Source organism: Pavona decussata, unplaced genomic scaffold, assembly GCF_977016875.1.
Source record: "Pavona decussata unplaced genomic scaffold, jaPavDecu1.1 SCAFFOLD_111, whole genome shotgun sequence".
NCBI classification, from domain to species: Eukaryota; Metazoa; Cnidaria; class Anthozoa; order Scleractinia; family Agariciidae; genus Pavona; species Pavona decussata.
The window spans coordinates 301,445-325,000 of NW_028145525.1; the positions used below are offsets into that span (position 1 = coordinate 301,445).

At 39.7% G+C, this 23,556-nt stretch overlaps 2 protein-coding genes and 1 pseudogene across 2 annotated transcripts; 1 reads left to right on the plus strand and 2 right to left on the minus strand.

Moving 5' to 3' along the window:
* The first annotated feature begins 4,138 nt into the window (after window positions 1-4,138).
* LOC146470772 (uncharacterized) lies at window positions 4,139-5,155 on the plus strand (annotated as a pseudogene).
* A 9,280-nt stretch (window positions 5,156-14,435) lies between these two features.
* On the minus strand, window positions 14,436-19,174 carry LOC146470773 (uncharacterized). Its single transcript, XM_085121625.1, has 5 exons — window positions 19,138-19,174; window positions 18,908-19,059; window positions 18,144-18,330; window positions 16,350-16,547; window positions 14,436-15,937 (listed from the first exon to the last, which is right to left on the minus strand). The coding sequence occupies exons 1-5, from the start codon at window positions 19,172-19,174 to the stop codon at window positions 15,759-15,761; spliced, it is 753 nt and encodes a 250-aa protein (XP_084977751.1). The 3' UTR covers window positions 14,436-15,758.
* On the minus strand, window positions 19,054-22,408 carry LOC146470774 (uncharacterized). Its single transcript, XM_085121597.1, has 3 exons — window positions 20,427-22,408; window positions 19,964-20,187; window positions 19,054-19,266 (listed from the first exon to the last, which is right to left on the minus strand). The coding sequence occupies exons 1-2, from the start codon at window positions 20,815-20,817 to the stop codon at window positions 19,997-19,999; spliced, it is 582 nt and encodes a 193-aa protein (XP_084977723.1). The 5' UTR covers window positions 20,818-22,408; the 3' UTR covers window positions 19,054-19,266; window positions 19,964-19,996.
* Window positions 22,409-23,556: the final 1,148 nt, after the last annotated feature.

The following is a 23,556-nucleotide window of genomic DNA, read 5'->3' on the forward strand; positions in this document are numbered from 1 at the left end:
GTCTCCAACACTTGCACATACAGGATGCGCTTTCCTGGACCACTGGTGGTTGCTGAGGCTGGAATGGCAACCAACCTAGTGGCATTAACTTGGCATACTGCTCTGTGTGCTCCCCACGTCTGACTTCCACCAGTGCCATAAAATTTACAATGTCTAGACCCAGTAAAACATCCACTGTTTAATCACCAAATGCAAATGCGCATAGCATTGCTTGACTTCTGGCCAGTTAATAGCCTCCACAGGCTCGCATATGTTCTTGAGTGTTGACTTAAAGTATTTTGTGAAAAACTAAAAACATGAGGCTGCATGAGGCTGGCATAAATTGCATTTTTCATTTTTGACAGGTTGCCAACATCGCTCCTGATGGCTCTGCCATAATAATTTTGGAGCCTGTCAATCATCCTGTCTGTCAGCTTTCCTTTTCCACCCGTACCTTTTTTCTCTTTCTTAAGTTTCCTTAAAGCTGTCCCCACACGCTTTTGGACATGTCCAAGACATTCTTTCTTTACAACTTTAAGTCCATTGTCCATGTAAGTGTTCTCTACTCCATTGAAGCCCTTACTATCCCCATCCCCATAATATTCAGTGTATTGCAATTTATGCCTTTCTTCGCTCCTGTCAAAAATTCGCTTCACCCCCTCTGTTTCCATTGCTGGAGCTGAGCCTTTAAAATTTGCTTTGCATCTTGCTGCGTGGTTTAGTTGCCACTCCTGCTCTGCTTGCAAGTCATTGCTGGGCTAATGCCTTTGACAGGTCTGACAGACTTTGTTCAGTACTTCGACATCAAGGCATTTGCCGGTATCAATGGACAGTACTGCAACACAGCCATTCAGTGATGAATGTCCCCTTTTTTGCCAAGTTCCATCACAAGAAACCCCAGTTTGAAAATCCATTCAGATCTTGACCATTCAAATTGTGGGTTTCTTTTTTGACATCATTCATGGTCTTATTTGCCACAGATTTGGATGCTTTGAGCAATGCTTTGTTGTGTTTACTGTATGCCTTTGGTTTTGGTGGAGGAGGCATGTTCTTAATTTCACAAAATCTCTTGGCTGATGCTTCCCCTTGCCCAATTGTTCTCATTCTATAATCAAGTATTCTGTTAACCTCATAGAATCTAGAAATCTTTTTTTGACAAGTAAAATCAATGATCCCACCCACAACTCAGACATAATAAACTAAGACAGGATGCACTGCCATGCCTTCGAAAGGATATCTCAGAGAACTGAATGTTTTGCTCACCACATTCTTGACAACAAATAAGGCTGAACACGTTAGCCAAAATTTCCATATCTATCAAGCGATACCCAGTCAGGTTGCTGCTGCCAGTTTGTTCTTTTTTGTCTCCCTTAGCCTCAAGTTTGGGTCCGATTTTCCGTTCTGAGGCGGACTGATTGCCTACGGTAGTTGCTTTTATGCTGATCGCCACATCTTCGATTTTCTGTGATTTTGTAGTTCTCTGAGTATGCTGATTCCCCTGGAACTTGCGTTTACGAGATCTATGGCCAGTTCTAGCCATCAAATCTAAAATTTTTGTTGAAACTACAAAAGAAACCTAAATTTAACTTGAAAGAAAGTGAAGACAGCACGTTTCTCGATCGAAAGCAAAATTGTCAAATTATTTTTTGCCAAAGCAATAATACGGCCAGCGGTTATAGCCACAAGACCTTAAATACGTCATATAACTATCACAGAGTATGTTGCCTTAGGAAAGAGTCCCAGTTCCTTTAAAATTTTGGAACAAAGAGTGTAAACAACCGTTGCTAAGGGCGTTTCTAAGGCAAAATAATTGGACAGACGAATAGTTTTGACAAATTATGTCTTCGTATGACATTTTTCCCCAAAAACACCACGGAATAATGTAAGAAATGGTTAAAGTGTCCACTTATAGCATTTTTAAAAAATCGGCCAAGTGTACAAAAAATGCGATTTTTAGGGTATAAGACCACCTTAAATGTCCCCACAGATTCTTCGCAGTTCCTACACATATCAAGAACAAAGCAATATGCTCGCAACTTTGTGGCTCTTCTTAATTAGGCTATTGTTCCTGTCTGTTGAATTTGCTTCTTGGTCTTCCTGCAAAGTTCTCGCCTTTTCTCAATCAAGCTGAAACGAACATCATTCTTCATGGCTGCCAAAGTGAATGCCCAAAGGAATAAAGAGACCCTTTGTGCAATAAAATCCAGCAGAGTTGCTTATTTCTCGATGGCACGCTTGAATTGCATGAAATTGTGATGTGAACACCCATAAGCAGCTAAATAGTTTTTTACGTCCCATCAATGGTTTCCTTTATTTTTGAACGAAAATTCCATGCAAAGGAAAACCAGTACATGCGGCTCAGTTAGTGCCTACACTGTAATACAACTATTCAGGAAACTTTGTTACTCTTTGAGTTTTGCTTACTTGCTTGTATTTTTAATCTCTAAGCAACAGTTCTTCTTTTTCCTCTACACTAGTCTGGGAAAAACTTTTTGTGTCTTGGTAGTCTATTACCTTGTGAAGGGGTGTTACTAAACAGAGTAACGAAGTAACGAGAAACGAGTAACGGGAAAAAATGACAGGGTTAAAAAAAATTTAAAGGTAGAGAAAATTAAAAATAAATCAAATTACAGATTCTTTTAATTTAGGACACAACAAAAATAGAAATGTGACAGGGAAGCATTTTTTAATATGTCCTGTGACCAAAACAGGTCTTGCAAAACGGGAGTGCAAAGATTTTTCACATTGTTTTGAATGCCAAGACAGATGCCTGAGAGGAAAGGAGGCTGTTCCCCACTCATGGGTTATGGAAGTACAATTCTGTTCATTTTCTGGCCCTGTGCGACTTCTGTTGAACGTTTTCCCTGTTACTTGATCATCGCCTGACACAAACTGATAATCGGTAAGGCTTGGGGGAAGGTAAATCTCTTAGCTAATATTTTGATGTAGGAAGTATGCATTACAATGAAGAGTATATGTAGTGGAAAAATGTTTTTGATGATAACTTAAAGCAGTTAGCTTCCCAGCACATCGATATTCTAAAAACTATTCAGACATTCTTGGAAATTTCAATGTGATTTAATTCCTTGTCATTTAGTTTTCATACATTTGTCTGTGAAGCCTATATTAAATGAAATAAATTCAGCGCACAGAGGTTAACAGAATGATTTATAGAATTCAAATGAAAAGTCGACTAGTATTCATGTTTTTGAATATAGTTAGACCACTTTTCCCAGATTTTATAGATAAAATAGTTTACTTTAAGCTTTAGCCTTGAATATAAGCTTAAGCCTAAGCTCATTATGCAAAGATTGAATTTTACAGCACAAGATCAAGACATGTTTTTGTCTTGCACAGACTAGTCGATTTTCAGTGAAACTAAGCTTCCGTTATTTTGACACAAAGGCACTTTAATTTCCTTCCCTTCACTATTGCTGTCTAACATGATGATTTGGGTGATATCGGAAACATCTGGAAGATTTAAAAAGACAATGAGCCGTAATGCAGGTCAACAGGGATGTAAAATGGCCAGAAAATCATCAAAGTATTGTCTCGACATTCCTTAAGAAGCAGTCAAAAGGTTACTTCTTTCTCTGTTGTCGTCATTAGTGTAGCTATCCCTGTAGTCAAAACCAAGCTGTGCAAAAAATGGTAGAAAACCTTTGCACTTAGACTGTACCTTCTGCTACAGAAGCCATGATCCCATGTGCTGAGAAAAGTGACTACTCTTTTGATCATTTGCCATTATGGGACAAAAATACCTTGTACAATCAAGAAATTAAACAAAGCACCCTAAAACGGTACTTGTATGATTCTTATTTCTGTTATGGGTAACTTAATGAAAAGAATCTGTAAATTTGATTTATTTTTAAATTTCTCCATTTTTAATATTTTTAACCCTTTAATTTTTTTCCCATTATTCGATATTTCGTTTCTCGTCGGTCATAACACCTTACATGTAGTAGCAAAGAAAAGTGAATTCTTATTTTGAGCTCCGCAGTTGTCCGCATGAAGTTGCACTTCTGTCCCATGCAGTCCATGGCACTGGAAGAAGTAGTGTACATACGAAATCAAACCATTGGCACGTATTCCAGTTATCACATCTTTGTCAATGAGAAAATTCACCTGTCTAGGTATAGCTTTGCAGCAAACATCAAATATGGCGCATTCCTGTGGGGTAAATAGGCCCTGGCTGATTTGGATTTGCAGGATAATGTTGGTGGTAAATACGTTCATTCGATGCCAGACAACAGTTCTTATAAATATCCCTTTCTCCTGTGGCGAGACTTTTTGAACTTTGGGTAGATTTCCAGTTTTCTGAATTAAATATCTGTTTCTCTGGCAAGTCTAGCATAAGTCTGTGGCAGGTCGAATAATTACAACAAAAGGGCGAAGTTGATTCCAAAGATCACAGAACTTCTAGTATCTGACAGAGTGTTGGCCCTGGCTTGTACTGATTTCTGTATGCATTTTTTAAAGGCCATGTTTAGTTAAAACTGATGGCAGCAATTTAACACCAACTCTTTTAAGTCCAGGTACACGTCCAGGGAGAAGGAGCGCTTGCTGTTCAGCGATGTTCATAATAAAGTTAACTACTTGTTCTACAGTTTCAGCAGAAAATGCACTACTCGGAAGTCACTGCTTGCTTCCATGCAGACGCAAAGTCAGTCCGTTCTTCCTAAGTGTTTAACAAGGTTACAGAATCTGTTTTTTTAGTCAGTTCACAACTGTATCACAGAACATCTTAGTTTCAACGCAGTTTGCCTATAAAGGTGGAGTTTACGACTGGCTACTGGTCGTTTGAAAACGAAAACAAACCAGCGATATCGCCAAACTAGGGATTCCGAAGGAAGGTGAGATAATTTCTTATTGTTACTCTTTCGCGCGCTTTGGCGCGTAATAATCGCTTTGCCCCTAGCAAATTCTAGGTTTTGTAGTGGTGTGTATAAACTGCTGACGTTTCGATGTGAGGCATTTCTAATTATGCTTTCACTAATGTTTCATTAACAGATACTTACAAAGCATTGGCTACAGAGAGTTTTGTAGATTGGTATATGGATTTATGGGAAACAAACGAATCCCGCTACCCTCGTGTGCTCTCGCTGCCATACGGAAAGAATTTCCAGTCACGGGGGGCAAATCTTATACCGGGTTTGCCCAGGACGAAGAACAGTAGCGTAAAAATTTTAATATTTGTTACTATGTTTTTATTATACACAAGTTTTACAAGGTTGATAATAAATACACCAATATTTATATATTTTAACAGAATAGGGGGTGGAGATTTGCTTTGGGGTGGGGGTTGTCAGTAAAAAAAAAGCATTTGAAGCCAATTTGCTTTGAAACCACTGGAGTTTGTGATAACTTGATTTGACATCACAAAGATTAAAGATTGCAAAAATTTGTAAATTTTAAGAATGCTCGCTCAATGTACAACTGCATTGTTCTCGTTCTCAGATAATAGTGGGAGGGAAGTGTAAATGTCTTTGTGGGGCTTATTTTCTCCTCTCTTGTGCCACTAATAATATTGTAGCCTAGGACCAGGCTCCATAGTGGGGCATAGGGCTGGCAAAAGAGTTAAGGGGGAAAAACACTGAGGAGACGAGGGGGTGTTGGAAAGGGGACATTCCCTCTTCAAGACCCCTCTAGGCTTCTTTTTTTCCCCTCTACAGTCTTATGCTCTATGCCCTACCAAAGAGCCTGGTTAACCCCATTGGGATGCCTGTTACTAATATATATATTTAGCCAAGCCTAAAGGCGGAGCTTCACAATTCCTTTTTAATAGCATTTATATACATGCTACTCTGCTTATTGTATGAACGTAATAACGTTACAAATTCTTCATCCTGCCTTGAGTTGTACATATCAAGCAAACTTTTTACGCGTCAGTGGAAAATGTTTTGAACCATAAGCTGTTCTTGTTGATCGTGCAAGATCACATTGCTGAATTCCGATGACATTCGAGAGCATAAAACACTTGTGGATGAAAAAATTACGTTCTCTCTCTAATATTTCTCCTGTGGAAATTATTAATAAAGTGTAAAGTTTGAAATGTGCACAATAAAGAAAATTTGGCTACCACTTAATGTTTCCACGCGTGCAATTTGGCCACTCGGATAAAAATAAAATATTTGTTTCAAAAGTTATTACTTTGTAAATATTCCTCATACAGAAATATTTATAGTCTCATAATAAACGTTACAAGAAAAGAAATAAAGAAAAATGTTTGGTTATGGTTCGAAATATTTGAACGTTTACTTTAAAATTAGGGCGTACTGTTCCTAAAGACATAATTCTAGTCTCTAACTAAAATGTAAGAAAATAATAGAGGAAAAATAATGTTTGGTTGTGGCCCGAAATATTTCAGTGAGCGCTTAAAATTAAAGCGCGTTTGCAAAACTTATACGCTGCGAATTGCGAATGAATTACACAAGTCCAACACAAAATGTTCAAAACAATTCATAACCCTGTGAATATTTCTCTTCCAGAAATAATTGTAGTCTCGTAGTGAACGTTAACAAAAGGAGAATACAGGAAAAATAATGTTTGGCTGTGGCCTGAAATATTTCATTGAGGGCTTTAATTAAAAATTAGAGCGTGTTTACAAAACTTATGTGCTGCGAATTGCGAATGAATTACGCAAGTCCAACACAAATTGTTCAAAACAATTCATAACTTTGTGAATATTTCTCATACAGAAATAATTCTAGTCTCTTAGTAAACGTTAACAAAAGGAGAATGTGCAGTTCCAGAAAATATCCATACCCCCCACGGATGTTTTTTTTATTTTAACCCCCTACCCCCTCGGAATGTCCGTTCCAGAGGGTTTATGATCAACCCCCCACCCCTCCGGAATTTCCCCATTTTTAAAACCCTCTTTCCTGAACCCCTCGGAAGTTCAAAATCCATTTAGACTAAGAAAATTGACGACTCACACTATTACGGCCAATTTTTGTAAATTATTGAAGCAATGTCGACTACTCTAGTTTAACTATTTACAACACTTTGCTATATTACTTGTTTATCCTTTTCCAAAAATTATATAAAAAAAAAATTGGAAAAAATCTAAAATGGTCGATCTTTTACGTCAATAAAACACGGCTTAATTCTTTGTTGTTGCGTAGTTTACGTTTATAACCTTCTTGAGCGCTTAAGAAATTATAATCTCTATCACGTTACAACTTTTCTTTTTCACCTAAAAACGACGGCCTTAAATTCCATTTTCGTTATGATTACCTCTGCAGAAAAACGTTTGCTATTACCGCAAAGAAACTGCTATGAATATAAGTTGCACATTGAATATACGATGCTGGATTTTAATTTATCAAGTAGAATTTGAAGAACTTTGAAAACCCAGTCGAAAACTGGCTGCATGCACAAGAGTTGAAACTCGCCTTCAATTTGTAAACAGTTTCACAAGGTTCTCCTTTAAAAAATTCAAAATTAATTAGCCGTGGAGTTAGTCTCGGCACTTAAAGGGATACTCTAGCCCCCAAAACAACTTTCCAAATTCAAAAAGCTTATGACCCAAATAAAAGATATTTACCAAATTTGGAGTTCGATCTCCGCTATTTTGCCTAGAAAAACGAAAAGTTTCTCGCCATGGGATTCGAAGGAGCGCTTGGGCCGAAAACTGGAAATGACGTAGAAAGAAGAACTCGCCAAACCTTTTCCGGTTAGATTCCTCTGGATTTCTTTAGCAAGATTCGGTAAATGGCTTGATTTTAAAATTCCAAAATAAAATGTATAGTTCGTGTTTTGAGGAAAATGCAATAATACCGTATCGATTTATGGTTGCTTTATGCTCAATTCTAGTAACAACGGTAAAGGTCTTAATAATTCGCATTTCTTTCGGGTTTTGTACGGGTGGTTCGGACACACGTGATTCGATTTGTTTACTAACCCCACGACTTCTGCTCACTTTTCTGAAGGCTGTTCTCAACCACAAATTATCACAGCTGTGTCTGTGGAAAGATAAAAAGCTCACAAAACGCCATTTCAATCTTGTTTTAAAGAAGGACTATCAGAAAATAAGAGCATAGGCCCGGTGGAGGACAGCACGTCCAATGAAGCCGCTCGCGCGAGACAGATTGCAAAACAAGCTACTCCACCAGAACTAGCTAGGGTTCACTGTATGTTTGAAAAATAATAAGAAATTGTTATTGCAGTGCAGCCTGAAGAAAACTAGCATTAGCCGATAATGATACTTAAGCTTACCTTTTGAACACGCGCAGTTATTTCATTAACCTTGTTCAGTTCAGGTACGCGACTCAGTCATATATATTCGCTGTATCCACGGCGCGACAGGGCAAAATGACCAACAAAGGTGAACACCGGTTTCTAAATCAGCATAATATCAAAGGTAAAGGCCTTATTTTGCTTTAAAATGGAAAACAACGAAAAATTGCCAGTATCATTACTTAGCGGAACAAATCTCTGTAAAGTGAGCTCGGATGCGGTATTAATAGAACGCAATATGCAATATGGAAGGAAAGGTATAAACTCGTTTAATGTCCCAAAAGGCCCAGCACAACACAATGACTTCCGAATTTATTTATGGGCTTAGACTTTGTCATAGTATTGCTGTTTGTACAGGTACCGCTCCTGTAAAGTGTGAATCGTTATAATGAAAGCTGCCCACATCTCCAAGCTTTCGCTGAACTTTGTACGCTGCGTCTCTAACGGGCGAATTCCCGGGGTAAAATTTACGTGGATTTTTTTAAAAAATGTAACTAAACTGGATTTCAAATAACAACACCGTACCATAAAAAGGAAACTTTAATGCTACTCAAAACGTATTCAATCGCCAATGAAATCTCATTGCTGATGTGAAATACACCGAATTTGCGATAGAATGCATAACTGGTCGCTTACCAATCCGCTCTTAAACACCTCTTCGCACTCGTTTTGTAGAGTCCGTAACCGAGTTCACTTCGCTGTTACACGGCTAAACACATACGACAGAGCGCCTTCATAGCTCTGCTAACATAGCTCCGTCGGCAATTTCGATTGTACTATTTTGTTCAGAAGAAAAACAAGCAAAAGAACTGCGCTAATCCCCAGAATCCATATTCTCTTCAGTGTTGTAAACAAGAGCGGTTCTTCATTCTACGTCATCGATCACGTGCTTCACTAAAGACGATTTTTACTTCCGGTCTTCAAAAAGGGGAAAATTTCGCCTTTCTCCGGCAATTTTCGGCCTTTTATTTGTTTCTTTTGAACTTTTTGTGCCGTTTACCCTTTATTATAGTCCAAATGCTACCTTTTAAGCGAAAGTTGTTTTGGGGTCTAGAGTATCCCTTTAATACTTATCTCTGTACTGAGTTCGTGAATGAAATGAATTCGAGAAAGAAAAGAAATTTGTGCTTTCAACATTTTATGTCAGGTTTTTATCAAATAAACTTCGCTGTTACACGTCCAACAGAATTCAATCTTGAGCAAAATTTGCATCCATCGGGAAAGTTTGGGTTTAGTGCCACGGAATCAAATTTCAACTGCAATGTTCGTCAATATTAACTGGATGGAAATATCTCAGCAGAATCTTTTCCATTTTTTCCAGAAATCTTTTTTGTGAAAGACTGGGGCCGCGGTAAAATAATTTTCCGTGGGAAATAAATTCATCAACCGGGACAGGGCTGACAGCACGCCCATTGTACATTTCATCGGGTCAGAAATAGATCTCAACCGCAAACTAGCCTGTGGAACTACGAAAAGACCATGCTCATCAAAATAGTTGCTCTGTTCAGAAACCTTTTTAAATCCTCATTTGGTGCTACAATACGAGTAAAGAGAGCTTTTACTTATTTCAAACTCGAACTTCAAATGATTGTGAAGTCACAGCCATGCATGGCATGATACAAGGCTGATTGATCGCGCCGCGAAGTCGAAGTTGAAAGAAAAATACCTGTCTCACACTACTTTCGCTTATCAGAAGGATTAACCAGACAACACTTCTACTATAAAATTGACTTTTTCCAGAATGATTCTGTCATAAGACTCGAGTCGAAAAGCGACGAGTGAGCGGGTTATTCCAAAGTTCAATGTATGAAGTTCTAATGAGCATACGTGTCACGCGTCACGCATAACATCCTAACGTGACATCTCCTCTTCTAAGACAGTTCGAAAATAAACGAGGTTCTAACAATTAAACAAGGTTCAAACAGTCCAAAGGTTTTGGGCGTGTGACTACAAAATCACCCAAAGGTTCTTTTAGTTTAAACTTGTAGTCAGTTTGACGGTGTCACTATACAGTTTCAATAAGACGCTGTGGTGGTCTTCGGACCCGTAGACTTCTTCTGATGGGTTGATTCGTTTGCGGGATATCAGGCTGTGATTCCATCTCTGGCGTTTCGATACCAGCATCAGTGTTTGGCTGCATACAAGGATTTGACTCATCACTGGCTACTGTTTCCCATGCTGGGCTTGGGGCTGGCGATGCCTCTTCCTTGGTCGGCTGAAGATGGAAACGGTTTCGACGCATCTGCTTTCCATCTGGGGTCACCACAATGTACGAACGAGGAGTCTGGTGTTGTTGGACGACCACCGCAGGTGTCCAATCCCGTCCCCACTTCATTCGCACAGGTTCGCCTTCGTAAAGTTTGCAAAGTGGCCGAGTGCCACGGTCATAGAACGCTTTCTGACGTTGTTGACGTGTCAACAGGTTGTGACGAATCTGAGAAGTAGACCTAGGCTGCGGTTCAAGGAGGTTCTTGGAAGTTGGCAGTCGTGTTCTAAGCTTTCTACTCATAAGTAGTTCTGCTGGGGATTCATCCATTCCGCTGATAGGGGAATTACGGAACTCTAATAACGCGAGGAATGCAACCTGTTTGGACTCATTAGCTTTCCTTAGTAACTGCTTAACAGTCTGCATGTTTCTTTCCACGAGACCATTAGACTTTGGGTAGTGTGGACTTGAGGTTACCACTTCTATCTCCCACTTGCTGGCAAAGTCCTTAAAATTCGCACTGTTGAAAGGCGTGTTGTCTGCGATTAGCCTCTCAGGGATTCCATGACGCGCAAACATATCTTTCATTGCCAGGATAACTGCTTCACTATTCTTACTGGAAAGGCGAGCTACTTCAGGATAGTTTGAGAAATAGTCAACTACAAGCAGGTAGTCTCTCCCGTTATAGTAGAAAATGTCTGCTGCAACTGTCGCCCAGGGTCTCTCGGGGACCTCTTGAGGAATCAAAGGCTCTCTCTGGTTGCTTCGCTGGTGTTGCTGACAGGTACTGCACTTGGATACCAACTTGTCAATTGCACTATTGATACCTGGCCAAAACACTGCTCCTCTAGCTCGCACTTTGCACTTCTCTATTCCCAAGTGAGCGGCGTGTATGCGTTGTCGGATTTCGGGTCGCAGGCTGTGGGGAACAATTATGCGATCACCCTTGAACATTAAACCCTCATAGCACCTTATTTCATCTCTGTAGTTCCAGTAAGGTCTTGTCTCAACTGGTGTCTCTACCTTGGTCTGCGGCCAGCCACTCATGACAACTTTCTGCAACTGTTGAAGTTCAGGGTCACTCTTAGTCTCGTCCCTCAACTTGTAAAACATCATCTCAGACATCTGTCCAGAGTCCAGGACATGAATTTCAAACTCATCAGGTTGGTTTGTAGCTTTGCTGGGTACGTATGCTCTGGAGAGCGTATCAGCTAAAATCAGTCGGCTGTCAGGTAGGTACTTAACATTAACTGCATAAGGCTTGATCCTGAGAATCATCCTTTGAAGACGGAGGGGTGCTTGATGAATGGGCTTCTTCAGGATTGCTTCCAACGGTTTGTGATCACTTTCAACTGAAATCTCTCGTTGCCCATACAAATAATCATGAAAGCGTTCACAGCCAAAGACAATGGCCAGCATTTCTTTTTCCATCTGCGCATAATTTTCCTGGCTTGGAGTCAGGGCTTTGGATGCGTAAGCAACTGGGCAGTCATTTTGCGGAAGGACTGCACCAACACCTTTTGAGCTTGCATCAACAGACAGGGTCACTGGTTCTTTCGGGTCAAACAACTTGAGGACTGGAGCTGACGAGATTGCAGTTTTCGGGCTTGTAAATGCGTCATTTCTACTTGTCCCCAGGACCATTCAACATCTTTCTGGAGTAGCTGGCGGAGTGGAGCGCTCTTCTGAGAAATGTTTAGGATGAACTTAGATAAATAGGTGACCACACACAGGAACCTCTGTAAGCATTCTCGATTGGCTGGGGTTGGCATAGCAAGGATTCCTTCAACTTTCTTAGGGTCTGGTTTGACACCATCTGCACTCAACACGTGGCCCACATAATGAACTTCGGATACTCGAAAATGGCATTTCTCCCTGTTAAGCTTGAGGTTACGCTCACGACAGCGGTCCAACACCTGTCTAAGCCTCTCATCATGCTGCTCCACATCTTCCCCCCACACAACAAGATTATCCACAATTACCTCAACACCGTCAATGTCCTGAAACAAATGGGACATAACATTCTGGAACACCTCTGGGGCCGATGCTATCCCAAAGGGCAAACGTGTGTAACTATACCGACCAAATGGGGTGTTAAAGGTAGCTAGCTTGCTACTGTCCTTGGCTAGTTTAAGCTGCCAAAAGCCATGGTTAGCATCAAGGACACTGAACACTTTTGCACTGGGCATCCTGCTAATCACATCTTCCACGGTGTGCATGGGAAAGTGTTCCCGCCTGACGGCACGATTGAGGTCGCTAGGATCCATGCACACTCTGAGCTTGTTATTCTTCTTCTTGGCAACCACAAGACTGTGTACCCAGGCGGTGGGCTCTGTACATTTCTTAATGACTCCCAGCTTCTCCATTCTCTGAAGCGCCTCTTTAAGAGGCTCGCGAAGGGCCACAGGAACCCGACGGGGAGGGTGCACAACAGGGGTGGCATTGGGATCAATTTGAATTTTGTGCTGGACGCCTGTAATCTCACCCAGGCCCTCAAACACGTCTGCATACTCGGATTCTAGGTTCTCCTCTTCAAGGCGGTAAATTCTCTTTATCAGGCCTAAATCAAGACAGGACTTCAGTCCAAGAATGGATGGTAGATCTTGCCGCTGGGTGTGATTCGACGTCTGTCATACACTTTCAGCTTGGCTTTGCAATGGCGGGACTGTTTGGGATCCACTGGAAGTCGATCAAGCAGCGACTTGGAAATGACATTACAATCAGCCCCCGAATCTATTTTGAAAGTCACATTTGTATCAGCGATCTTGAGTGAGACGTGCCACTCATCTTGAGAAGGGCATTCATCATTGGACTCCACGGCGAAGGTCAGTAAATCGGCTTTGTTATCACTGCCCTCCGATTCAGCGACTGTGTGCACTGTTTTCCTGACAAAATCCGGCAGTCTCTTTCGGCAAACATTCGCAAAATGATCCTTCTTCTTGCAGTAATCACATATTTTGCCGAAAGCAGGGCAACATCCCCACGAGTGAGAAGAACCACAAAACGTGCACTTTCCTTTTTGTGAGCCCGAACCTGGTCTCGGTCGACGCGAAGGATTTTTCTTCTGTCTGTCACCGCTGCCTGCTCGAATTTCATTCACGGTCGGATTTTCAATGTTTTGCTCATTTGGCTCCATCGCTTTTATCTGTTCTTTGGAAGCCTCGGACGATCTTGCCTTAGAAATTGCTTTTTCCAGAGTAAGCTTCTCCTTCCTCAGTAATCGTTCCTTAACTTGTAGATCTCGTATACTAAACACGAACTTGTCTCGCAGCATGCCATCAACCGGCGGTGGGTACTCGCAAGATTTCACCTTGTTTTTCAAACGTGTCACGAACTGATCTACGGTTTTGGAATCTTTCTGTGTTATCTGCCAAAACTGATGTCTCTCAAACACTACGTTCTTTCTGGGGTTACAGTACTGTTCAAATTTCTCAAGGACTTTGTCCAGCTTGTTCGCGTCGCCTTCGGCAAACTGAAATGTGTTGAAGACCTCAATGGCGTCTTCTCCTGCAAAGTTTAACTATATAGCAATCTTGACCCCATCGCCTTTCTTTTCGCTTCTTTAAGCAGTTATGTAGATATCAAACTGTTGTTTAAATCTCCGCCAATTTTCTGATGTTTCCGTCGAAACTGAAAGCGCTAGGCTTGTGAAAACTATCCATGTTTTACTCTCTGACACCATGTCATAAGAATCGAGTCGAAAAGCGACGAGCGAGCGAGCTATTCCAAAGTTCAATGTATAAAGTTCTAATGAGCATGCGTGTCACGCGTCACGCATAACATCCTAACGTGACAGATTCATGGTTTGCACTGCTTTTGTGCTGGATTATAATTATTTTTCCGCAGTGGCCACTGAAAATTATTGTCAGCCAACTTTCCGCCTCGCTTACGGTTTTTGCGTGAATTTCCTTACCCTCTGGAGAAATTCTTTATAGGAACACCCCCCCAGCCCCTCGGAAATTTTCGTCTATTAGCCCCCCTCCTCCTCGGAATTTCCATTGACCATCCGTGGGGGGTATGGATATTTTCTGGAACTGCACAATACAGGAAAAATAATGTTTGGTTGTGACCTGAAATATTTCAGTGAGCGCTTTAATTTAAAATTAGAGCGTGTTTACAAAACTTATGCACTGCAAATTGGGAATGAATTACACAAGTCCAACACAAAATGTTCAAAGCAATTCATAACTCTGTGAATATTTCTCGTACAGAAATAATTTTAGTCTCTAAGTAAACGTTAACAAAAGGAGAATACAGCAAAAATAATGTTTGCTGTGGTCCGAAATATTGAAATGTTTACTGCGTGTTTACAAATGTGCCCTGTGAATGAATTACACAAGTCCAACACAAAACATAACTCTGTGAATAGCTCTGTGAATGTTCAAAATTAATTTATCCACTAATATTTGTCGTATGGCAACGATTAAGTATTTGTGTATAATTTGAAGTATGTTAAATATGGAAAATTACCGACAGTTGCCTGCAAAAATGCATTTAATATCTATGCGACTTGTGAGTTGCTTACTCACCCAGCTCACCACATGTCTGTTTTCAACTGACATTTCGCCTGTTTGTTCGTCGCTCTCGGGGTTTAAATTTGCTTATTAGTCGCGCGATTTCTCGACATATCTAGTTTGACAACATATTCAACGAATACAAGAAATTACTGTTCTTCAAAATTCTCGTTTGTTTTCTAAAAGAAGTAAGCCATCCCACTTCCCGCCGAAAAAACACTGGTTGCCGCACAGGTTGAGTGTGACATTTCACAATGACTTTCATAAAGGGGCGGATGTATATACGTACGCCGGACGGGCAGTGACGTGATAACTAAAATTTTTTGCATACATGGGTTTACCAAAATCTCTTATTAATGGGGCTTGGCGCACGGAGCTGTTATTATCGTGACCACTGCCTTCTTGCCCCTTTACTCTTGGGTTCCCACCCTTTTTGGCATACAAAGCTGAGATATAAAGCCATTTGGTCAGAGTCGTCCAGAACTTCTGTCTTCTTTTTAAGTCTTGAATTCTATTGTAAATACTAAGTTGTCAAGGAAACTAATGAACTTACAAGTAAGTTTGTCTTAATTTAGACAACTATAATTGAGACATCTCAATGAGGAGAATCACACCCAGTACCTTGACAGATTGTAGTGAAGGCGCAGTTGTTATCTTCTTGAGGTTCTCATAAAATTATGTATGGAAATTCCAAAGCTAGACACTGAAACGATAAATTGTTTTTCAATGGTTTACAAGTTGGCACTTGTACAAGTACAACAACACACAACAAAAGTGATAATTTGAATCTGAACAATTCTAAAATATATTTGTTTAGAACATTAAACTTTAAACTTCCTGGCATTATTTCTTTTGAAAAAAAGCTTAACTTGCTTGTGTCCTTTCATGGGATTCTTGCATAAAGCACAATAGTGCGGTTTCTTTGCTTTCTGGGCAGCATCTTCCTGTGTACCCCTCTTTCCTTTCTGTGAATTTGTGCTCGGGACAGGCAGGTCGGGTTCTGTTAAAACAGTATCTTAAATTTTAGTAACTTATTTCATGTAATAAATATTACCAGCAGTTTGTTTAGTGTTCTCATCCAGGTTTGGTTTAGTTCTAAAAAGAACTGTTGTTGGGGACATTGACTGCCGTTTTGACAACCTGACCAACCTGACTGTGAAGACGGCAACCGCTCAGGTGGCTAACATAAGTCAGTATCATCAACAACAGTTCTTCTCAGAACTACTTCCACACTAGACAAACTACCAGTAGACCTGGATCCATTTGTGAATGTTTAGTACCCTTCTTTTACGTTGCTACATTTCAACCATATAGGATATATTTCATTCATTGCCACATCTTCTTAACAAATTATTATTAAAAGTCAGACTCCTAATTACCATTAAGCTGGTTCCAGTAAACTTCTGGCATACCTGGTGTACAAGTTGGGGGGACATCTTCCACAACCAATTTGGCTCTTTTAACTTTCTTTTGAATTGCTTCCTCTCTTGGCTGCTTGTCAAGCATAGCATTCATTGGTTCTGGGGTGATCTCTTTTAGCTTCCTAGCTGCATCATTCAATTCATCTTTGCTTGAAGACAAGCATGTCTGAAATATTTCCTCCACATAATCTGTATGGGTAAAAACAACCATGGAAACTTGTATTAAAGAAATTAATTGTTTGCACTGATTGCCAGCTTACAGACCCACCTATTGCCTGAGGTGATCCTTGCGTCTTAAACTGATAGGAACACTGCTGCTGTGTATCTTTTGTGGACATCCCACAGATAAATTTACATGGTTATTCACATAATCCCATGTTACTTCTGGATTGTTTGTTAACTTAAAGGGATTCAATATCAACTCAATTGAAAAGAAGTATAATTACCATAATTTGGAGTGATTTTATGTCACGAAATTTTGCTTCTCCATTTTTGAATTTGGGGTAATATACTCGTACTCTTTCCGATCCATCACTTTCTTTACATTTCACATCCCTTTTTGAGGCCATGTTGTTGGGCAGATTGGTTATTAGCAAGTGTTTTCCAGAACAATGCAAACTCAGACAATTCCAGACCGAAGTCTTAAGAACACTAATATCCACTTAAATATTTTATTAACAATCCCTCTTGAAGAAAGTAATTGGAAACAGCAGGCAGCAGTAACACAAATTAATTGCAGATAATAACAAATTATTGGTTTTCATGTTTACCTCCAATACATCCCAACATATGAAAATGAAATCATCTTAGGAGCTAAATGGTTGAGAAGAGAATGGAATCCCTCAAGACAGCTGGTTTGTGCAAATGGAGAAGCTTGTTTAATGCCCTTCATTAAACTGTTGTTGGTTAGAGCTGCACACAGTTTTTCGTAGACAATGGAACTCTAAAAACATCAACAAAATATGGTTATGTGGCTGTAAGCTCAAGAGGAGGTGGGGGGAGAGAAATAAAGGGTCGTCAAACCGATCTATTTTGACAAACAACTCAAGACAAATTTTGTCTTGCAAAGGCTTAGATTAACCAGTTTCTATAAAGAAGCAAATAGTGCCCATGTCCTCTCCACATGATATAGCCTACTAAATAAGTATTACAGATGTAGAGGGGGGTTTATTACACACAATTTTGTTTCAATTGTTTTAAGGTGTATGTACCTGCTTGGAGCCACTTTCTTGGCTGTATATCATCATGTCCACACTTAGTGAAAACTGGATCAGCAAGGGAGGAATGCTTGTTGATGATGTGGCTTAAAAATGACTTAAACTTTGCCCTTATGACTTTGCCATTTTCAGTGAATGTAGATGTAGCACTCCAGTATAGATGATTTTCACATGGCTTTATCCAGTCCGCCAGAGCCTCACATCCTGATTCCTTTGACAACTTACTTAGAATTTTCCTTATTTCTAAAAAAGAGAACAAATGTTTTATATTAGAATTCTAATCACATTTTGTATTAGTTGTTGACACTTGATCCCCCCAATTTACTCATGAAAAAGGAAAGCAATGCATTTTGTTTACACTGTTTGTGCGAAGTATTGTTATAAACCACAGAAGACCTCACTGCATTGTATGTTTTGTTTACCATTTGTTTTGAACCAAGAGCATTGGTGATGAAATGTTAGGCTGACATCACAAACACAACCATTACAGGTTGAGTGGTCATATTTGTAGTCCATACTGTACTTATTACATAAATGGTATCTTCATCCATAGTATGCACATACTTACTCTTCTTTAAATGCCATATATCAAAGTAGTGTACAATGTTCTTCAGCACAGTTTTCATGTGAGAGGCAATTTTAATATGGCAGTCTGAAATGAACGTCTGTATTAAAATGCCATAGCCCAGAAGATACTGCATGCACTGTTCAAAACCCATAAATTCCATGGCTGGGCTACTTCTGGCTTGGTTTCTCTGAAAAAGAATAAAGAAACTAAGGATTACACAAAAAATTTTGCCTTGACCTGAATGCACTAATTTCTCCAAGCATTCCCAAGAAAAGTTAAAATCAATTTGGTATTAACCAGGAGTTTCAACAGTAAAACCAAAGGAATTTGATTTTTTGTTCAAGTTACAGAAATCAGGATGTATGACCCTCTATAGATCTTAAATTCCAGTGAATGATGTCCTGTAAAGAAAACAGTAAGTAAAAGACTCAAGCTGTCTACATTCCTGTACATACCTGGATAAGAGCAAAGTGAATGATCTTTAAGGCCCTTCACCTTCTCCAGCAATTTAGCCTGGTATTTTTGCCAATAGATAGAGATGGTTGGGAATAGTTTGCTCTGAAAGGATTTTAAGACAAAGCATTACACACTGACAATTAAACATTAATTTAAAATTAATACTGAAGATTGTTTTGTTGTCACCAAGTTGTAGCACACATTTCATAATTACTACTACATTACGTTTTGGGGAATAAAAAAAGATGTTTTTCTTCATGTAAAAACCCCTTTAACCCCTGGTGCCCTGAAAGTATTAAGTAGCTTACCCTTTGGTGCTTGAAGAAGGTGTTAGGGACACACAACCAAGGCCCATGTGTGCAATTATGTGTGACACTTTTCTCATAGAGCCACCAGGTAGCAATATGGCCATACACAACAGGAAATTGCCAGCTGCAATACAAGAGTTGGGCATATCTGGCTGACTATGCCGAGTCTGTACTTGCTTGGGACTTTTCGGGTTGCTGCATGTTGAAGCAATTGCTGCCTTCGTCCCAACCTGCCTGGCCTCCAAAGCAGGGTTGTCTGTCTTGCATGTGTGGCAAAAACCAAAATAGCAGCAGCAAATGTGTCAAAAACGCAATGTTTTTTTGGCTCAGTTCGCAAATTTGTGCCAGTTACTTTCAGCCTTAAAGTGGGTGAATAAAACAATTGAATCAACAGAGGAATTAATATCTGAGCATATACACTTTACAAAACAAAAAAAGAAAAGAAAGATATTTCCCTCTAGTCATTTTTCCTGATACAGTCAACTCTCTCGTAAGTGACCACCCTTGGGGCACAACAAAGTGGTCGCTTACGGGAAAGATCAACAAAATATGGCTTACACTGGATTGATTAATTAGTTACATAAAAATGTCAACTTAGCAGATAAAATTAAGCAAATAGAAACAAATTAATTGGATTTTTTGACATCTATTCATTCTTCTGATGAAACTTTGTATAACGTTTTGGAACAGATCAATGTAACAATTTCCCTTTGCCTACAGATCTAATTATAGCCAGCTTCTCTGTCTGTAAACTGTTATTATCTGACAGCAGTCTGGGGTAGCATCATTAAAATTGAATTTTTGTCACTTCTGAGTAATGATTTACTAATGATCATCTGTGATTATGTTGGGTGGTTGCTTACTGGAAACTGAAAACGAAAGAATACGTGTAATTTCTGAACTAAAAAGTGGCTGCAGTCCCTTAAGAAATTTGATTGGTGGTTGCTTACGAGAGAGCTCTTGAAACAGTATTTAACTGAGAAAAAAATGGTTACAAGAAGTGGTCGCCATGACAGAGTTGACTAAATATTAAAATATATTGCATTAAATACTAACCGTGCAGGATTTTTATTATCTTCTTCTTCTCCCTCATTTTCTTTTTTGTCTCTGTTTTTTCGTTTTCAGTCTCGTAGAGATCATCATCATCTTCCTCCTCTTGTTCCTCAGATTCCGTAGGCACCTCTGTGTGTCATCATCAGCTGGCTCCTCGGGGTCTTCTGATTCTGTTGGGTCCATGCTAGTCTCTTTCTCATCACAGATCTGGTGTTGAAGGTTGCTCACTAGATACAAATAAAACTAACAATTAACCTAACAATCAAGAAATAATTTCAAGCACAATCTGTCTAGCATTAAAAAACAAATGAAATAAAACACAAAGCTTTATTGCCAGTCATCAAGCCATGCACCTGCAGATGTACCAGTACAGGCATACTCAGTTTATATTTATAGTAGGTTCAAAAATATATTTCCTTTGTTGGATACATCTCTGTATTCCCAAAGTTTGAACACAACTGCTTACCCTGTTTATTCAAGCTCTTCAAGGCATTCCGTTTCACGGCCAACCAAGCCCTCACAGACTTCACCTGATTTCTCAGACGCCTGTTCTCTTCCAGCAGTCCCACAACTTGCCCCTTTGGCTCAGAGTTTGTCTCAGAGTAAGGGATGTTTGGCTGGGAATAGGAATTCCGGGTTGCCAACGTCGCTGCGGTCCGGTTCTTTAATTTCTTCATGCTTGCTACTGGCTGCTTCCAATGTGTCCTCCTGGTTATCCTCCTCCGCAGCCGAACTCTCAGTCGAATTGGATGGCCCAGGAACAACTCTCGCCGCTTCAATCGCCTCTTTGATAATCTACGGCAAACAGGAAAATAGCAGTGTCGATAAAAACTGATTCTCAGATGATTTGATGACATTAAACATAGGAAAAAATTGTGATCTTCTCAAGCGATTATCTCACCTTTTTCTTTTGGTTCAATCCGACTGTTTCATAATATTCAGGATCGTTCGACTGAATTGTCAGATACACACAGACTCCAAGTTTGTCTCGTAGTAATCGAGGGTTGCTTGGAGTTGTTTGGCCTGGAAGAACCGCAAAATAGCAGTTGAAATCTTCCCTTTTGAAGTGCTTTGAGCACACAGCAGAGCATTCGCTTGGTGTCCAATTTGCCCTCCTCCACAGCACAAAATCGACCCATTTCTTTCTTCTCCTGACCTCCTCTGGATTCGTTTTACCATAATATGGTATCTTGTGTAAGCCTACTCCATTTAATAAATCGCTTACATTGTTACAACCGTAAACAACACACAAATCAGGCATGATGGAGACTTTGCTCGCATCTATCGAAAAATGTCCTTTTGCCACGCCGTTGGGCGCTAAGCATTAACTCCTTGGATGACGTCACAGTCAAGCTCGTCCCATTCTCCATTCATGCCCGGCGTTGGAGCAAAAGCAGGCCAAAATGTGAAAGTTCACAAAATCATAAGAATTTATGAGAAAAAGCTATTCCAAAAATTTTTTCGCTGGAATCATCAGGGAAGTTATTAGAATAGATTAAAAGGAAAAAATTTGGAGGGTTAGTTCCACTTTAATTTAAAGACCCTGAGTGTTGCTCCAGCCGGGGTTTGAACCCACGACCTCCCGCATAGGAGCGTGGTGCTCTACCAACTGACCCAACCGGGTGGCGGTCTTGGGAAGCTCTACTAGCACAGCCACTAGTGCCTGGTTTTGCTGCCTTTGCTACCTTTGCTGTTGCATTATAGTCATTTCTATCTGGCTTAGCTGTTGAAGCTGTTAATGTTGATGCTGCTGGAGGTTAGTAAACATCGTTTGCTGTTGCTCTTGTTGATGGATCAGTTACTGTGTCATTTCTTTTTGCCGCTGTAGTTGGGCACACTGCTCCTGTTTTTTTTTTTAAGTTATAACTCTCTTTGCCTTATTTTGAACTATTTTTCTTGTTTCTCCAAAGCCTTGGCTCTTATGTCTTTTGCTTGCTTTTCTCTTTCTCCATGCTGGCTTTTTTTTCGTCAGACATCATTTGCTGATCCCTCTCAGGAGCCTTGGCTTTCTCACTTATTTCCTCCATTCCTCAATCAAACTCTGAGGGCTCATCAACGGCTATTTTGCTGACCTTGCTTTCTTCTGCAACCTCTTTTCTTGTGTTTAATTTACACAGTCTCTAAAGACCTCACAGAAAACGAGAATCAGAGCTCAGACACTGCATTTAAGTTCAAGGCAATTTCTTCCCACTGTTTCGCTCTCCCTCCCTCTCTCTACTTCCCTTCGATTGGCCATACTGATCAACAGTTAGCACTTCTCTTACTAAAGGAAGATTGTGTTCTTTCATCCAATACATTGGAGCAATCCTCCAACATAAATAAAGTGGACTCAACTCAGTACAAAACAGGTAAGAAAACACACTCGTCATGAGGTCACCACTACAACTTTTGAGAAAAACTTAAAAAACTTAAAAAAATTACAGCTAACGGAGTCACTTTTCAGGGTTTAAAACGAAAAAGCCACAAAAACTAATAATAAAATGATATAAGCTTATTCAAGGGGGAGTTACACCTTAACGCCATTTTTCGGCCACTTGACATGCCTTTTGTGGAAATATCTCATTCTCGTTTCAAGCAATTGAAAAACCCTATCATCATATCGTGAATCTGTGTTGTGGGGTAGTTTTTCTACAAAGATTTGTAAAATTAAGAGAAATAAGAAACATTGAAGATTAAGTGAAGTTTTAACATTGGAATTTGTAGTCAATAATTAATAGACGGATACCAAGTTAGTCCACTAGCAACCTGGGGTGCTTTTGCGTGGGTATCAACTGTCTGTTAGTGTTCCAAAAATCATTTTCTTTCCTCTATCCCTTCTTAAAACCTCTTCAAATTTCATTCAAATTTAGGTGTATTCCCCCCTTAAATATCCTCTTCTTTCAGCTTAAGCTTAAATACAGACTGGTGAGCTAAACGAACCACCAAAGTGTTCGCTTTCAAAAGTGGCTCTGTATTGTGGTGATGCACCCAAAATAGTTTAGATAACCTAAGTATGCAGTACTTGATATTCATTATCATACAACGTAGATTAAAAGAAAATGTTCTCAGTAGATGTTTATTGACTGACGCAACAAAATTAAGCTTATATGCTGGCGGATACTTTAATGGTTTAACACATCTGAAATGCTTATTCTCCCCTCTAAGAATTTACTCAATATCCCTTGCCCAATCGCCTTACTAAAGGTGATGACTTCTTTTCAAGAGAGGATCACTTAGAGACTTTTACTATTTTATCCACATATCCAAAACAAATGGATTCTAGATGAAATGCAATCAACGACATCAAATCTTAAAACAATGCGTACTATGATTCCCTCTTATTGCACCATAGTAAAATATTAAGGAGTGTTTAACATTAACAGTAACATGGATCTTCAGTGAGAGAAAACTATTTATTGACTAAACCGATAACCATATTCGTGTGACTACCAGACCATGTCTGGCTCCAGACAGACTCGTATAGGAAATCGGGGAGTCGAAATCCAACTTAAAAATATAGAGCTCCGTCTAAAATATGTGGATACATGGCTGTTTGCACACTTAACTTGTGCTCAGTGGCCTGAGCACGTTTTGGGGGTTGCTGAATGCAATCTTTG

Coding starts and splice junctions, on each gene's coding strand:
- LOC146470773 (XM_085121625.1), bottom strand. CDS start 19,174: ATGCAAGACAGACAACCCTGCTTTGGAGGCCAGGCAG. Junction 19,060..19,137: donor CTGCTTTGGAGGCCAGGCAG/GTTGGGACGAAG, acceptor CGGCATAGTCAG/CCAGATATGCCCAACTCTTG. Junction 16,548..18,143: donor TATATGGCATTTAAAGAAGA/GTAAGTATGTGC, acceptor TTACCCATACAG/ATTATGTGGAGGAAATATTT.
- LOC146470774 (XM_085121597.1), bottom strand. CDS start 20,817: ATGTCATCAAATCATCTGAGAATCAGTTTTTATCGACACTGCTATTTT. Junction 20,188..20,426: donor GAAGAGCTTGAATAAACAGG/GTAAGCAGTTGT, acceptor ATTTGTATCTAG/TGAGCAACCTTCAACACCAG.